Below are 17,931 nucleotides of genomic sequence, written 5' to 3'. Positions count from 1 at the left end.
CTAGTTAATTTGTGAGCATGTCAATTTCATATTTAGTTGTTAATTGAAAAAAGTGTCAAGAGGATTGAATACTTCTAAAATTGAATTTGTAATGAAAATGATTTAAATTAAAGTTTTATTAGAAAGGGCAAAACCATTGGGAATTTGGAAGATGGCTCAAATTAAAGCAAGGATAATTTCTAAAGTATGTAACTTTCATTTTATGTTTTTTGATGACAGCTATCCTAGGAAAAAATTATAGTGCCAATCGCCTGTTTAATTGAATGCAGTTAACCTGCAAATGCAAATGAATTAATTAATATGAAAATACAAATGTCACATTGCCATATGCATATGACTACACATGGATAATATTTCAATAATATTCAGATATATTGATTATATGATGTGTGTCTATAGTATATGTAGTTATAAAATTACTTAGGTAATAGTAATTTGGTATAATAGAAAAAGGAAAATTTTAATACATCTTATGAAAATTTTTAAGATTACGAAAGTAGAGGTAATACAATAAAGCCCCATACACCCACTAACCATCTTCTGCTATTTCAAAAGTAAATTTTGGTTAGAAACAACTGATAACTTCAACAGTATAGCTTAGCAGACTTAGACTTAAAGAAGTCTATTTTGGAGACTATTCAGCTTTGTTGGCATGAACTTACAAGGAGTCACCTTTAAGATGTGTCTCTTGTTCTGCTTGTGTCAAAAAGTCGTTTGTTTCTCATATTTATGCAAGACATCAACTAACTTGAGTCCTTTTTTAGAAGAAGATCAGGATAGCAGAATGAATAATAGCAAGAAAAGAAGCACAGATAAACTCGAGGACTTGGATAAAGTGCTTTGTTATAACTACCCTTTCTGGGAAAAGTACGTCTTAATTTAGAGAAGTTATTTCCTTTGAATTTTATAAATAAAATTTTACCCCTGGGATTAATAGAGAAGAGTTAAGACTTCCACATAATACAGTTTTCCAATTTTAGCAAAAAAAAAAAAAAAAGCTCTTACTCAAGGTTTTCCAGGTCTGTTTATTGAGTGCTGGGCAGTGGAACACTGGTCTCCTAGGAAGGAGGGGAGGCTTTCCTCTTTGGGAACCTCACTTTGTGCACCGTGGGGCTGTCCGTATGCAAGCAGTGCGTTGATCCTGAGCAGTTGGTGACGTGCAGTTAATTGGCTGTGTTGCTGTAAGGTCACACACTCTATACAGTGGGAAGGTTTCCAGGTCCTCACTGACATACTGTATGTCTTTTCCAAAACAGCATTATTTTTTTAAGGTTTACTCCCTTCATACAGGTGGGTCAGAAGCAGCATATTTGCCAGAGGGGAGGAGGGAGCTCCAGTGGGAGTGGAGGCCAAGAATCTGCAAAGAGCAGAGTGACTGGGGCCACTCAGTGCGGGAAGCAAGAGCCTGCCGAGTTATGTGTGTGTGTGTGTGTGTGTGTGTGTGTGTGTGTGTGTGTACGTGTATACATACTACATATACATAGTATGACATGTATGGTTATGTGTGTGTACACATATATATACACTACATATATATAGTATAACATGGTTATATGTGTGTATACATATATACACACTATACATATATAGTATATATATGGTTGTGTGTATATATACACACTACATATACAGTATAACATATATGGTTATATGTGTATATGTATACACATATACATATGTATATATAGTATACCATATATGATTATGTGTGTACATATATATACACACTACATATATAACATATGGTTATATGTGTGTATACATATATATAGTATAACTTATATATGGCTATGTGTGTGTACATATACATACACACTACATATATATAGTATAACATATGGTTATGTGTGTGTACATATATATACACACTACACATTTATAGTATAACATATATGGTTATATGTGTGTACGTATATATACATACTACATATGTATATATAGTATGCCATATATGATTGTGTACATATATATACACTACATATATAATATAACATGGTTATATGTGTGTATACATATATATACTACATATGTATATATAGTATAACATATGGTTATGCGTGTGTACGTATATATACACACTACACATTTATAGTATAACATATATGGTTATATGTGTGTACGTATATATACATACTACATATGTATATATAGTATGCCATATATGATTGTGTACATATATATACACTACATATATAATATAACATGGTTATATGTGTGTATACATATATATACTACATATGTATATATAGTATAACATATGGTTATGTGTATGTACATATATATACACACTACATATTTATAGTATAACATATATGGTTATATGTGTGCATACATATATACATATATAGTATAACATGGTTATATGTATGTGTGTATATATGTACACTGCCTATATATAGTATAAAGTATATATGGTTATATGCATGTGAGTTTGTATACATGTATATATATGTACACTGCCTATATATAGTATAAAGTATATATGGTTATATGCATGTGAGTTTGTATACATGTATATATATGTACACTGCCTATATGTAGTATAAAGTATATATGGTTATATGTATGTGTGTATACATGTATATATATATGTACACTGCCTATATATAGTATAAAGTATATATGGTTATATGCATGTGAGTTTGTATACATGTATATATATGTACACTACCTATATATAGTATAAAGTATATACGGTTATATGCATGTGAGTTTGTATACATGTATATATATGTACACTGCCTATATATAGTATAAAGTATCTACGGTTATATGCATGTGAGTTTGTATACATGTATATATATGTACACTGCCTATATATAGTATAAAGTATATACGGTTATATGCATGTGAGTTTGTATACATGTATATATATGTACACTGCCTATATATAGTATAAAGTATCTACGGTTATATGCATGTGAGTTTGTATACATGTATATATATGTACACTGCCTATATATAGTATAAAGTATATATGGTTATATGCATGTGAGTTTGTATACATGTATATATATGTACACTGCCTATATATAGTATAAAGTATATATGGTTATATGCATGTGAGTTTGTATACATGTATATTCTTTAGCATTATGGGTGAGCGTAATTATTATTAAACAGGCAGTTTTAGACATTAAGGAACAACTAAAATCTGGCTGGTATATTCTTTATGAATTCAGGGAAGATCAGTATGCTTTTGATGAAACATTCCTTAACAATGTTTAAAGGAAAAAAAAGCATTTTGATACTGTTTCCATTTATTTAGAACATTGTCCTATAGACGATTTTATCATGATTTTCTCGTGGCGCTAGGTTAGTTGTTTTATGCAGTCAGCAGTTATCCACTGCAGTCCTACTACCTGCTAGACATCCAGGCAGGCCATGAAGAAACAGCAGTGAACTAGACCAAGCCCCTGCCGTTCCTAGTGGGGCAGACAGGATTTAGATGTTAGCATGTCGGGCATGGTAAGAATGGACGCTCGGCTGCTTTGACTTTGTGGCTGAAAGGAGGGAACACTTGGGTTGGCTCAGCTGTGCGGAGAGCCCTGCAGTGCCGATGGGCCCCCGATGCTCCACGGTGGGAACAGGCAGGGGCCGTGGGAGAGTAACTATAGGATGCTAAGTGTAGTCAGCAGTGCAGGGCTGCGTATTCAAGGATAGGAGTTTGGATTTTCATGTAACGGCAGTGGAGATTAAGAGCAGGTGTGAGGTAGGAGCCTGCACACCGCAAGGAAGAAAGATCCCGCGTGCTGTGACTAATTTATCTATTTATCTATCTATTTATGTTGACTATTCAGCCAACATAAATAGATAGATAAATAGATAAATTTTAAAAAGAGCAGGTGCGAGGTGATGTGACGTCATGTCTGGAGAATGGACAACAGGTGTGCAGAACAGACTAAGAATCTACCTGTGTGGTCCTGGTAGGAGATGACAGTGGGATGGTGGCTGAGACTGGGTTTTCACCGGCAGGTGGTGAACGTGGTCTGCCTGGGAGGGTGGATTTTGGAAACAGGACGTGGCGGAAAGATGGGATTTGAAGGAGAGGGAGGAGAGTCAAGGATGGCGACTCCAAGGTTTTGGCCTAGACGATTGGGTTCTGACTGTGGGAGAGCAGATTTTGGGGGAAGGAATTTAAGATCTGTTGGACGTTTTGAACATGGAGCGGCTATTCCACCGAGTAGGCATTTGGATGCGTGGTGTCACGGTGAGAGGTTAGGTGTGGGGTATGGCTTTGGAGCATCAGCTTACGAATTACATTAAAAATCACAAACTGGGGCTTCCCTGGTGGCGCAGTGGTTGAGAGTCCGCCTGCCGATGCAGGGGACACGGGTTCGTGCCCCGGTCCGGGAAGATCCCACATGCCGCGGAGCGGCTGGGCCCGTGAGCCGTGGCCGCTGAGCCTGCGCATCCGGAGCCTGTGCTCCGCAACGGGAGAGGCCACAACAGTGAGAGGCCCGTGTACCGCAAAAAAAAAAAAAAATCACAGACTGGATGAGGTTACATGGTGCAGAGGAGAAGAGGGCGGACAGCCCCTGGAGACGATGCATTTCGAGTCAGGTAGGGGAGTGAGAGGGGCAGGGAGTCTAAAGGAGACTGAAAAAATGACGAATAAGAGGAAAACCAGGAGACTTAGAGCAGAAAATGCTGTAAGGAAAAGGGAGTCATCACGTGTTGCTGAGAAGTGGCATTAATACAAGGTCAGAAAAGATTTAGATAACACAGAGGAAGCTGACAACTCTCAGAGTTGTTTTTGTTTTTTGGCCGCACGGCTTGTGGGAGCTCAGTTCCCCAACCAGCGATTGAACCCGGGCCCTGTCCGTGGAAGCGTGGAGTCCTACCCACTAGGCCGCCAGCAGCTCCCCCTGACCCCCCTTTTTGTTGAGTTTCAGGGACCCAGTGATGGAGGAGAGGGAGGAGGGCGAGAGAATGGAGACAGTGTATTCCCGTAGACAGCTCTAAAAGGAGAATTTCTGTTGTGGGAAAAGCGGATGAGTAGCTGGAGGGGGATATGGGACCAAGCCTGTCTCCTTCCCCACACAGTGGGCGGTGCCCATAAGGTGTGTTTGTGTATTAAGGAAGCAATTTAGGAAAGAGGGGAAACGGATGATGATGTGGGAGGGGTGAGCCTGCAGGAGTACAGGGTCAACCGTACGTAGAAGGACCAGGATCCAGTGAAAAGGGTGTAACAGGAAACAGGGCAGAGCCTGTTACATAATTTAAACACGTGGTATTTTTAGACCCATTACTTGTGTCTCTCATCCTTTCCTAGGAAGAATTGGTACGATGCAGTCTATTAACACTTTGTTTAATGATGTGTATTCAAGGTCCGATGCTACCTTCTGGAGTTAAGTGAAAGTTTCGGGTAAGGGATTGAGAGGCTGAGGGGGCCTTTGGAGCAGGGTGCTGCTTCAAGGCAAAAGAGAACCCAGGAGGCTCGTGTTCAAGTGAAAAATCAAGAGCGTGCAAACAGCGGAAAGATGGATGTGTGTTGATCCCAGTGTTTTCACAGATGGGGACTGGTAGCCCCGCTGACCAAAATGGCACTGCTGTTGAAACACTTTTTTTTTTTTTTTTTTTTTTTTTTTTGCGGTACGCAGGCCTCTCACTGTTGTGGCCTCTCCCGTCGCGGAGCACAGGCTCTGGACGCGCAGGCTCAGCGGCCATGGCTCACGGGCCCAGCCGCTCTGCGGCGTGTGGGATCTTCCCGGACCGGGGCACGAACCCGTGTCCCCTGCATCGGCAGGCGGACTCTCAACCACTGCGCCACCAGGGAAGCCCGAAACAGTCACTTTTACAGCCAGCCTTTTCTATTTCCTAGTTCCTTCTTAAGAAGAAATAATCCTTTTCTCTTGCATTTCTGTAACTTTGGGGAAATTTTACATGGGCTTAATATAATAAGATGCTTTTTGAAGATGCTGCTCTTGAGGTAATTTTGAATATTTAAACATTTATTCATGTTTTCTATAATTTTCATAGTTTATTTTCCTCAGGGATGAATCATTTGAAGTAAATAAATCTTTAAGTTGTAAAGCATTCATTTAGTCCTTAGTCATAAAAATACGCACTTTAATAAAAGCCTACTTTTGTCTGAAATTCCATACTCTTAAGTAACATTAATGTTAAACTGTGAATTATGTTATCACTTTTTAAGTTAATAGGTTTTCCTTTCTCATTTTCTGTTTACCTTGGAGAACATTAATTTGTCCGCATGTCATTTACAAAGTATAAAACACATACAGTTTTGTTCCCTATGAAATAAACTAGGTGAAGCTGACATCTAACAAAATGTTTCTTTTCTAGCATCTCTTTACCAGATTTCATTTTATTTTGTTAACCTAGGCACCACAAATATTTATCTTGAGGCCAATGAATGATTGTGACAATTCATAAAAGTAATGTTAATTTTCTACATAATGTCTCATTTACGTTTTTAAACTATTAGTGTGTTTTTTCATGACAAACGATGAACTCGTGTCTTTATTTTTTGTTTTACAGGTTAATGTGTGAAACTGTGAGATACGAAAGACATGAAGCCAATGAAGTTTTATACTAGTAGGTGTTTCCTCTGTCTTTGCACAATGTGTAATGCAGTGGCGAGATGATGTCCTTAAAGTATCAAAGAAGTACTAGGGGCACGTTGTCAAGTCAGCACTGCCTTAATTTTGCATTAACTTTTATTGCATAATTTAGAAATGTGAAGCATTTCAACTATTTCAGTCCTTTGCTGATAAGTTCACATCAGCATCTATATGTTACTCAAATGTGGTTGGAGGTAGTATTTCACATTATGGAGTATTTTGACTTCTATGAAATGAGAAATAGTGTAGAGTCTTTCCAAAGGAAAGTTTCTTCTTTAAATCATATTGATGTTCCTTTTAAGATCTGTAACGTACTCCTTGAAAAAATGGCAACTAATTTTTTAAGCAATGTGATAAACATTCAGTAGATAAATATTGGTGTGTTACGGATACTTAAGCTCTGATTTACTAGACATATTGTTTTGTTAATGTTTGCTGTGAATGACGGTTGTTCTGTTGACTTTCCTTCCTGTTTTTCAAGGCACTCACTCAGTAATTACTACTTTCCATGCATATTATAGGGAATCTTTAATGAAATAAATAAAATACAGCTTCTGCCCTTAGGGTGGCTATAATCTTTTGAGGGAGGTAGAAATAGAAAAAAGGAAAGCAACAACAATGAAAACTAACCCACCAGAATAGCTGAGACTATAGGTTTGTACAGGAGGGGTGCAGGGGAGGGTCTCGGAGAAGGGGCCCTTTGCCCTGGATCTCCTAGCGTGTCTGGTGGTCTCGCGGGACTTTCTTGGCAGGAGGCACTGTGTGTACAGGGACAGAGCGGGAGGGGCCTGGCGTCACGTGTTGAACAGTGCGGCCAGTTTAGAGCGCATGGCCTGGGGTGTGTGGAGTCAGGAGAAGGGGCAGGCCACAGTCACACTTGCGTGTGAATGTGTTGTTGAAAAAGTCATCCTCGATTCTTTAGACGACTGGAAGTAAGTGCTTTTCCTCCTCAATTACATTTTATTCTGGAAAATTACAGATGTTCACAGTATTAGCGACAGTAGTAAAACGGGCCCCTGTGGACTCACCTTGCCACATTGTCGACTGACAAGCAATGATGTTTCATCTCTTCCTCCACCTCTGGTGGATTATTTTGAAGTAAATCCACACATATCAGTTCAGCCATCAGTGTTCTGATATGTGTTTTTATCTTTAAAAGATAGACTTAAAAAGAAAACACTTAACCACAATATTATCATCAAACCTTAAGAAATAATTTTCATATCATGAAAATAATCAAATTTCTTTGTCTCAAATTTTTTTTGGTACAGGTTGTTTATTGGTTGTTTATCTTTCTTAAGTCTCTTTTAGTCTGTAGGTAGGCGGCCAGTTTTCAAGCAGCAAAATGATGTGACCAGATGCCTCCCAGCCCCACACATCCCCTCAAAGGGTGGATTAGGTTGAGTGGACGGGCAGGGAAATCTGTTAGGAGAGAATTGCAGTCATCTGAGGTGACAGGGCTTGAACTTGGGCAGATGGAGGAACGGGGCCGTCACGGATGGAATTTAGAAGATATGGGTGGATCTGATGCAGGATGGTTCTTGGCTGTCAGTATCCATCTAGGGCTTCAGAGAATATACATGCGACAGAGAAGAGCAGTAAATAACCCAGACGTACGTGGTAATGAGAAAACTCACACCAGGGGCCAGTGCCCTTAACATATTTATCCTTGGAGGAGTCATGATGTCAATAACTTAAGACTATTTGTCCTCTTTCAGGAGCAATTAAAAGCTATCCGTTTAACGGGTGTACACCTGTCAGGGTTGGCAATCTCTGATGAATGTTACTGACGTGTATTTTAGCAGTGCAGTGGCAGTCAGCGTCAGCTTTCTCTTACTTTGTCCTTTCCCTCTGAAACATGGTTTGGGCCGTGTCGAAGACGAGGCAATAGCAAACGTGTAACAAGCCCTTCGTCCGTCCCACACGCTCGAATCCGTGCTCTGTGTGCATTGATTTAATTCCTCCTTGCAGCCGTCTTGCAGGTAGATCTTTCATCACCCCCGTTTTAGATACGAGGTGCTGAGGCTTGTGTCACTGCTCAACTCGGGATCTGGACTTGTGCCCAGACCTGGTGACTCTGCAGCCCTAGCTGCCCCCCACACAGCAGCATTTCCCAGCCTTCTTCACGCCTCTAGAAAATGATGCTGTGTGCGTGCAGGCACGAGGACTGCATCTCTCCCTGGGGTGGCCTCCCCAAGGGGTGGTGGCGGCCCCTGAAACCCACCAGCACTTCGGCCCACATTGCGCCGGCTTCCTGACAATTATTATTTATTATTCGTTTAAATGGAAGGTAGATTGCAGTGTTTTGAACATATTTGCTTTCTCTTTTTAAAGTCAGTTAAGGCAGTGAACATGAGCCCTGCGAATCATGCAAAGCCATGACTTGGATAACCCTAAATTGAATGCATTTAGGAGTTTGCAGCGAGTTGATTGTAGTAATTGTTTGTTTCGGACTAATTACAGTGAGGTGGCAGTGTTCCTAAGCAATGAAGAATCTCTGGGTATTTGGTAGATCACGATTTCCTATGACCAAAAATTCAGAGGCTAAGTGCAGATACCCTCAGTCAGATTCCTAGTATTTGGTCAAGCTTGTGTTGAAGGGTAGTGGGAGGATTTTCCTTGTGATCCTTGAACAGACTTGTCTCTGCTCTGAGCAGTTGGTGTAAGCACGGTTTTGAAAATTAAAGAACACTTGTATTTGGGGTGTATATAAATCTGCAATAACTTAGTAATACCACCCCTCTTTTTTGGGACCTGTTGTCATTACCTCTTAAGGGGAATGAGTCTGTGCTTGAGCCTGGAGAACAACAGTGCAGTTGGAATATCAGAGACTTTCAGAATTTTGTTTTATGACCAAGAGATGAGTATTCATTTTCCTTACTATGTTTGCGTGCTGGTGACTTCCGAGTCTATGATTCCAGTAATTTCACCAGGTAAATATAGTACTCTTCTGATCCACCTCTATGCCTCCTTTTTATTACCTGTAAAGTGGGGACACAGTGATCACAGGGTGCAGTGTTTCCGGCTGGCGTGAGGCTGAGATGCAGGGCTCGGTGTGAAGGAGGTAGAGCAGGGCGCATGTGGTCGGCGCACAGAAATGTCAGCCGCGGGCAGCGTTCTCACTCCATTCACTGTTTTGGTAATTTACGTTTTGTTCTCCCAATGTTTTAGCTGCTTTAAACTTTCTTTAGGAAGGAATGATGACAGCACTGTTCTAATTCCCCTGGTGTTACTGTTTTAACAGGAACAGTATGACAAACAGTATGCCCTTTAAAATTATATTGTGATTCAGGAGAGAGCTGTGGTTCTGATAAAACGGAAATTTTAAAGTGTAGACTTGCCCATTTAATTAGGTACGATTAGTTGAGCTTTACACGGTGGACAGGAACATCAGGTAATTTCTGCCTTTCTTTCATTTGCTATCTATTAGATGCTGGGTATTTTGCTAGCTTGGAAATACTAAGTGAGATAATACTCATTTCACCTGAGGCACTTATTTTAGAGAATTTAAGAAAGGAGATAAACAAGTGCGTTCGTTCTCCTTACTTTCTCTTTAATGGCCAGCCATCCTCACCATTTCAGTTTAATATATAGTTACATGTAAAGTGCTAAAAACCTTTAGATCAGAAATCCGACCGTTCAGATATATCTTTTTTACGCCTGCACACACAGCCGCTCTCTAAACACGGGTATCGCTGAACCATGGGCGCGATTTCCACGCATGGGTCGGACTGAATGCTTCGGTTTCCAGAAGAGTTTTCAGAGCACTTCGTTACGGGGTTTATCTCCCCTTATTGCAGGAGAGGAAATCGTTCCTTTTTCAGAGGAAGCTGCGTGGAGGCTCGTGGAGTCTTTTCAGGCATTTTCACTGAAATCTGTAACCTCCGAACCTCCGGCCCAGCTGCCCCTCTGCCTGCGCTTATCGGTCTCTTCACTCCACGGCTGGGTTTCCTGTTTCCACCGCAGCGCGCCCTGTCCGCTCCGCGTGCCCCTCCTCCTCCAGTGGCCCATCTGGGCTCAGAGCTGCCTGTGCTCCTGTCCCTTCCCCTCCTGGAGGGAGAGCTGCCCTCCCTGCAGTGTTGCTCTTCCTACCCCCTGGGTCCCGCCCTGTTTCCCACACAGAGTGAGGTGCCATGTCTCCGTCCTTAGGAAGCTCTCCTGGGCTCTGGCCCATACCCAGTTATTGTACTGCTTTCTCCTTTCGGATGTGGCCAAGCTTTTATTTATTTTTACGTCGTAGTCTTTTTATTTTAATTTTTTTTAATTTTTAAAATTTTTATTACTTTTAATTAATTTATTTAATTTATTTATTTTGGGCTGAGTTGGGTCTTTGTTGCCGCGTGCGGGCATTCTCCGGTTGCAGCAAGTGAGGGCTACTCTTGGTTGCGGTGCGTGGGCTTCTCATTGCGGTGGCTTCTCTTGTTGCGGAGCACAGGCTCTAGGCGCCTGGGCTCAGTAGTTGTGGCATGCGGGCTCAGAAGCTGTGGCTCGCGGGCTCAGTAGTTGTGGCGCATGGGCTTAGTTGCTCCGCGGCATGTGGGATCTTCCCGGACCAGGGCTTGAACCCGTGTCCCCTGCATTGGCAGGCGGATTCTTAACCACTGCGCCACCAGGGATGCCATCTACATCGTAGTCTTTTAAGAAAATTTTTACAAAAGCACTATCTACTACCTAGGTTGCTTTGCTTTTTTTGTTTATTTTCCCTCAGGAGACAAAATACTTCAAATCTGCCTTCCTTTCTTCCCCAGCAATATGTAACCACTATTTGGAGTGTCCATGTTTCCATAAGTTTCCTGTGCTTGTGTGTGTGTATAAGGAAAAGGTGAAACCTGAGGTTTTCGTTGACTTGAAGGCATGACACCTCTAAAGACTTAGCCTTTGCACAGACTTGTAGGATAAAGATGCTCAGCCCTGAGCTTGGTGTGTTGTGATGTACACGTGTGCTCTGTGTATGACAGTTCAAATAGGCGCGCATGGATACGCGCATACCCGCAAATAGACTTAAGATTGTTTTACGTACATATGGCGATACTTGAAGCTTTCTTGCCAATAATGATATTTTTATATTTACTGTTAGTCTTTGAATGAAAATGTTTTATTTTTGTGGTGAGTGAAAGAGTAGTAAAATAAAAACAGTAACAAATGTATTTAGTCTGTAAACTCCATCAGGGCAGGGACTGTGTTTAGTTCAGATTTACATGTGCCGTGCCCAGCATAGACATTTGCATCTTGTCTGTTCTCTGTTGTTATTTTTTGCATTTATTTCAAGGGATATATTCCTTTGCTAGATCAGCAGGAAGAGACCTTCTTTACGGCCTGACTTCTGGGTAAAACAGCCAACTGCAGGTTAGGTGTTCGGTTCTTCCGGTCAATTCTCTGTGAAACTACTTAGTGAATAAAAACCTCTGAACTCCTCTTAACTATAGGTGTTTATAGTAACATGTAGCTCTCTCCCTATGCTTTCTGGTCATTGCGGGTCACGGTGCTTGTGAGCTGGTAGTGTCATTCCCATCACCCGGGACCTTGGCAGTGAGTGGGAGGATTTGGTCTCTGGATGTCTGAGTTCTCTTTAGCAATTCGGGTGCCAGTTTTCTGTAGAAGAGGGACAGGTTTGTCGTGCAAATGAAACTGCAGTGTGTAACTGAAAGATGCAGATTTGTGAATTAATTTCGTGACCCATTGGTAGTTTTCAGAAGAGTTCATTTTGGCTGCTCTCTTAAATTTGAGAAATTGTCGAGCCCTTGGGTGTAGCCCTCTGCCCTCAGTCTAGCTGCATCATTGATTGATGGATTGCCATATGTATGTACTCTGTAGTGAGTTTTTTTCTTTCATTCAAAAATAAGTTTATTGAGTAACTTCATAACTCCCAAGACATCACTCCCTCATTTCATTTTTAAAATGGATTTTATAAATGTAAGAAAGACTGCACAGTGAGTCTATAGAATCTTTGGCTTTACTAATTCTTTAGTATTGTTCTTTATATTGTTCCCTCTGCTTGTTAAGTGAATTATCACAGTTAAAAAAATTATGTCCACTTATCCCCTATATTTTCAAAATATTAATTTTTTCAAAACAAAAAGATTCTCAAAATACTTATAAAATATTTTCAAAATAAAGGTGAAATAGCCTCAGTATTTCCATCAGTTTTCAAAGTTTTTATTGATGTTACTGATTTATCCTGTTTGTTGGTCTAGCCCCTATAATTTATTCAGAGGAGGCTAAGAACTTTCTGAAAAACCTAATGTTAAAATGATGCTCTTTTCCTTCAGAGTTTTAAGTGATAAAAGTGAAGTAACTTCCTTACAATTTAGAACTTTCAGGAAATGGAACAAAAAGTTACCCTCCACTTGTAAAATGTGTTGTTTTCATAAGTGTGAGAATTTGGATTAAATATTATGACGTGCATACTTTTATAGTACACTATTGCTATTCTGTACGTCAGAAATGTACATTTTAACTCTCCATAGAGCTCTTTCTATCGTACGGTCTACACTTTATGCCTGAGTACATCCTGCTGGCACTTCACCTTTCTTTTGACCGTGACCTGGTGTTGTCAGGGCCCACACTTGCCACGTTGCATTAACTTTTCTCGTGAGCTTACTTTGTGCCGTTGGCCGTACAGAAATACATAAGGGGCTTCCCTGGTGGCGCAGTGGTTGAGAGTCCGCCTGCCGACGCAGGGGACACAGGTTTGTGCCCCGGTCCGGGAGGATCCCACATGCCGCGGAGAGGCGGGGCCCGTGAGCCGTGGCCGCTGAGCCTGCGCGTCTGGAGCCTGTGCTCCCCGACGGGAGAGGCCACAGCAGTGAGAGGCCCGCGTACCGCAAAAAATAAAAAAAATAAAAAAAAAAAAAAAGAAATACATAAGACATGTTCTGTCTTTGAGCTTAAAGCTTAGAACCCCATCAGAGGAGCAAGAAAAACAATTATTAAACTTTTTGATAAACCCAGTAGCAGAAGTGATGTAATGTATTTGTGAAAAAGCGTACAGTTACTGTGTATCTGAAAGGCCATCTGCATCTTGGAAGGTGGCCATTTGTTAGGACTTCTGTTTTAAGCCCTGGAACACTTCGTTCATAGGAAATCCGGCTCGGATCCATTGCAGTAGCTGTTAGGGTGGGAAGAGGGCTGGACAGGCTTCTGTCCCAAGGGGCTCGCCACGTCCTACTGAATCAACTGCTGGATTCCCAGGAAAGGGGTAGAGGGTAAATTATTGTCAACAGGTAAAATTCTCCCTGCTTTGGTTATCGGCATAACTGTACATTTGAGAGTAGAAGCCTGTGCGCACGGTCAGAGGAGTCTAGGTAACAGTGTAGGCGGCCAAGAGCGAGGCCGTGAACTTCAGCAGAGGCTTCCGAGCGGAGCCCACAGAGTGGGGTGGGGGGTTGTGCGGAGGGAGAAATTTAGGAGGACTTTCTGTTTTCTGGTTTTATCCTTCCGTTGGATGACGCTGCTGGGACAGCAGGTACAGGGAAAGAGACGGGTGCTCTCCTAGCCGTGGTCACGGGTGGCTGTCCCTGTGGGTTCCTTGCTAGCGGGCTCCACTTAACTTCGTGGAACTTTGTATGGCTCTCGTTTTATTGCCCATCTGGCTTCTTACCTCGAGATGTGGAGCCAGTAGGCCCGGGTGGTAAGAATCCCGTTCCCATCTCTCCCAGGTGCCGCCGGCTTTGTCGTTTGGACGTGGCGTGGCATCTGGGTCGTATATATAATAGAATGCAGCCTCTCTTTCTAAACCGCCCCGAGTCCTGATGCATGTTGGCCCACGCGGCTGCGTGCTCCCACCTCTCCCTGAGTGGGCGTCCTCTCCACCGTTTCTCCACCAATACGTTTCCGCCCGTATTAACCGCCCTTGTTCCCGCGCGGTGGCCGCCTCGTGCGTCTCCGGGCCCTGCTGCCGCCGTAGCTGTCGCCCGCATGCAGCGCCGCAGGGTGCCCTCTACCCCAGGCCCTTGTGCCGTGCCAGTGCCGTGCTGCCCCTCATCTGCTCACCGGGAGGAGCCCCTTCCCGTACCCGCGACGCCCTCCTTGGGCACTGATTTCTGGTCCCAGACTGTTTGGGGTTTTTTGCATGGGGACCGTTCCTTAAGTTTCTGTTGGCTGACTCACCCGCCCCCTGCAAACACACACGCAGAGACGTGGGTTAGGTGTCGGTTTGTGGCCGGCAGGAGGTGGGTGTCAGCTCCGCGTCCACTAGGACATGTGTGCCCTTGCCCAGAGCCCCTCCCTCGCCTCTCCCCGCCCGGGCCCCGCAGCCTTTTGGCCAACTGGGCTCCACTTAAGTTTTCTCGTATTAACAACTGAATAAAGTAGCTTTTTCCCAAGTTGCTTTTTTGCCCTCGCATAATCGCCTTAATTTGTTTTCTTGTGATGTATTAGCTTATTATCCTTTCAGCCCCCTTGTCAACTTGGACTTGGTCCCTCGTATTCTCCCCCGGCTTCGTTAATGGGGACCGCGCAGCTGCACGCGCAGCCCTTTCGTGGGGAGACACTGCCACCCTGTGCACCTCTAGGGTATTGCTGAGGACGTTCTTTAAGCCTCGCTTCATTTCTCCAGTCCCCGGTAAATTGAAACTCACGTCTTTGACTTTCAGTCGTTTTAACACCATATCTGAGTTGGTGTCTATTCAACTGTTAATGCATTGGTTAATAAAATGTCTGAGTGCCAGTCGAGCCATGTCTAGTGTGTCTGCTGGGGGTACTGGGGCGCTAGAGGAGTTTAAGAGCTAATGGGAGAAGGCTTCCGAGGTAAACGATGATGTCACTCTGCTTCGTGTGAGCAAATCCAGAGTGTCTGGGAATCCAGGACAGAGGGACTCGCTTTATTTGGAAGATACTGAAACGTTGCTCAGAGGAAGTGGTCGTTAACCTGGAATTCAAAGGGCGAGTGATGAGTTTCCTAGGCAGAAGGTGCCCTTTAGGAGTGGGAACATCAGGTTTGTTCAAAGGCCTTGAGGCCTAGGTGGAGGAAAAGGTGGAGGATGGTGGAGCAGGGCGCAGTCTGAAGCCCAGGATCTGCTGGGGTTCGGAGCAGAGAGTAAAGGTGTAGGCTGACCCTTTCAGGGTGGGTCTCCCACCCTTGATCAGGTACTGGGGTGTTGGCGGGATGGGTAGAGCCTGGGAACATGCATTTTTACTTCGCATTCCAGGGGACTCATGTGTACGTTAAAGCTTGAGGACTGCCAGACAGAATCGAGTCTCAGTATTAGTCCTAGATAATATGAATAATAATAATTATTATACTAATCAGTCTTCTGTTAGCCAGCTTCATTGCCAGTGTGTCTGCAAGCAAGGTCTCGGATTCATTTTGCGTCCCCTCTAAGTGTAGACAAGTTTGATGCTGTTACTGCTAGGTAATTTCATTTTCATCTTTTCTTTTAAAAAGCAAACAGTCGTCGCTTGGCACCTGTAGAGCCCCGCAGGTGACAGGTGCCCTGTGAGAAGGGGCGTATTTGCAGACCTTGAAGGGAAGGGTCGTGCCTCATGCTGAAACACTTGCCTGCCTGACGCGTAATTATACGTGGGAGGGGAAAGCACACAACAGGCTAAGTGAGATAGCACAGTGATTTCAGATGAGGTCAGGAGACTTTTCTGGCCGATTAAGACTGAGTAAAACAGATTTTATGGTGGCATCTCACAACGAGGAACTTTCAGAACAGAAACCAAACCTGAGTCCTGTGGGGTGTGGGTGTGAAAGGTGAGGGGGTGTGTTTCTCTAGCTTACAGCTGTTTCCAGAGCATCTTTAAAATGAGACTCATTGTTTTTGTATTCTTAGTTCTGATTAGTTTGCTTTTGTAAGACATGAATCTTTAAAAGAGACAACTCACTAATAAAGACATCGTGACTGTCTTATTTGGCACGGCAGGTAGTAAACGCTCACCAGATCCAGTCAGCGTTCGAATGGTCATTCTCTGCAGATGCCTCCACCAGCAGACACAGCTCTTGGGAGTTAAGATTTGAATTTTTTGGAAAAGGGAGAGAAACAGGCAAATGAAATTATAGTAAGTGACAGAGATTGGGGACCAGGTTCTTCTCTTCACTTCCTTAAATCTTTGCCAAGGCTCTCCTGATACGAAGAGTCAGCCCTAATTGTAGGGTAATCGGTGGGTATTCAGGGGGCCAGACTGTTTGCTGTCACAAGTGTTTTATCCATTTTGGACATGGGTTGCCTTTGACTTCACGCGTGTTTTCTGATCAGCTCCAGGAAAGCTGAGTTTACAAACATTGTGTTAATTTTGTCCATAGTAATTTTACTTTCTAAAAGGACAGATGTGGAATAACTAAAAAGCCAGGGAATGTTTGTTATGTTCTCTGCGTCACAGTTCATCTGGACCATGGTGACATTTATTGTGCCTCTTACCGTGATAAAAACTACGGGATGGTCATTATTTGTGTTTACTGAGCCTCTGTACAGCTCTGCTCACATGCCTAGTTAGTGGTGATCAACCTTGATTTCCTACTAGATTTCATTTCTCTTGACCAATCTTTTGGTGATAAAGGGAACATGGTAAGTGCAAGAGCAGATTAAAAGTTTACAAGATAATTCCTTTTTTCTTCTTTTTATTTCAGTGTTTTATTACTTGTTAAAAATTTTTAACTATTTTTGCATCTGACAACACATTTTTACTTGACAGAAATCAGAATGAATAATAATGCTGTCACCTTATGTTAAGGAAGACAAGTACATTTTTTCCCCTAAGCTAGGTGAATGATTGTTTTAAACTTATTTATTTATAATTTATTTATTTATTTTTGGCTGCGTTGGGTCTTTGTTTCTGCGCACGGGCTTCCTCTAGTTGCGGTGAGCAGGGGCTCCTCTTTGTTGCGGTGCGCGGGCTTCTCATTGCTGTGGCTTCTCTTGTTGCGGAGCACAGGCTCTAGGCACGCGGGCTTCAGTAGCTGTGGCATGCGGGCTCAGTAGTTGTGGCGCACGGGCTTCGTTGCTCCGCTGCATGTGGGATCTTCCCGGATCAGGGCTCGAACCCGTGTCCCCTGCATTGGCAGGTGGATTCTTAACCACTGCACCACCAGGGAAGTCCTAGGTGAATGATTGTTGATTGCAAAAGCTCATGACTAAACACTAGAGAGAAAGGGGTATAAATTATTTTTTGAAGTACTTTGCATTTTCATTTGGGAAATCATTTTACTTTGATGGTTTCATTGGAACTAAAGTCTATTTGACAATATTTTCCTTCATGTTTTCTTGAGGCTTTGCTATTGAGGACTAAGCAGTTGTGAAATTGGTAAAGAACGGGCTTGGGAGGAAGCAGTGACGCTGCTGATTTGCTCTGGAAGCAGATAGCAATGAAAGTGATTAGGTGATATTGATTAGTGTGTTAAATAACT

At 42.7% G+C, this 17,931-nt stretch overlaps 1 protein-coding gene across 1 annotated transcript in view; it reads left to right on the top strand.

Annotated features, from left to right (window-relative positions):
- The window catches only part of RAPGEF2 (Rap guanine nucleotide exchange factor 2), a 248,200-nt gene that overhangs the window by 81,456 nt on the left and 148,813 nt on the right, over positions 1-17,931 (top strand). Inside the window, 1 exon segment of the mRNA XM_032631799.1 lies at positions 6,502-6,558. Within this exon segment, the coding sequence (XP_032487690.1) occupies positions 6,502-6,558 (57 nt within the window).

Source organism: Phocoena sinus, chromosome 5 (assembly GCF_008692025.1).
Source record: "Phocoena sinus isolate mPhoSin1 chromosome 5, mPhoSin1.pri, whole genome shotgun sequence".
In the NCBI taxonomy this organism is placed as follows: Eukaryota; Metazoa; Chordata; class Mammalia; order Artiodactyla; family Phocoenidae; genus Phocoena; species Phocoena sinus.
Note: the sequence above shows the minus strand (reverse complement) of the source record. Positions and strands in the feature narration are given on the sequence as shown.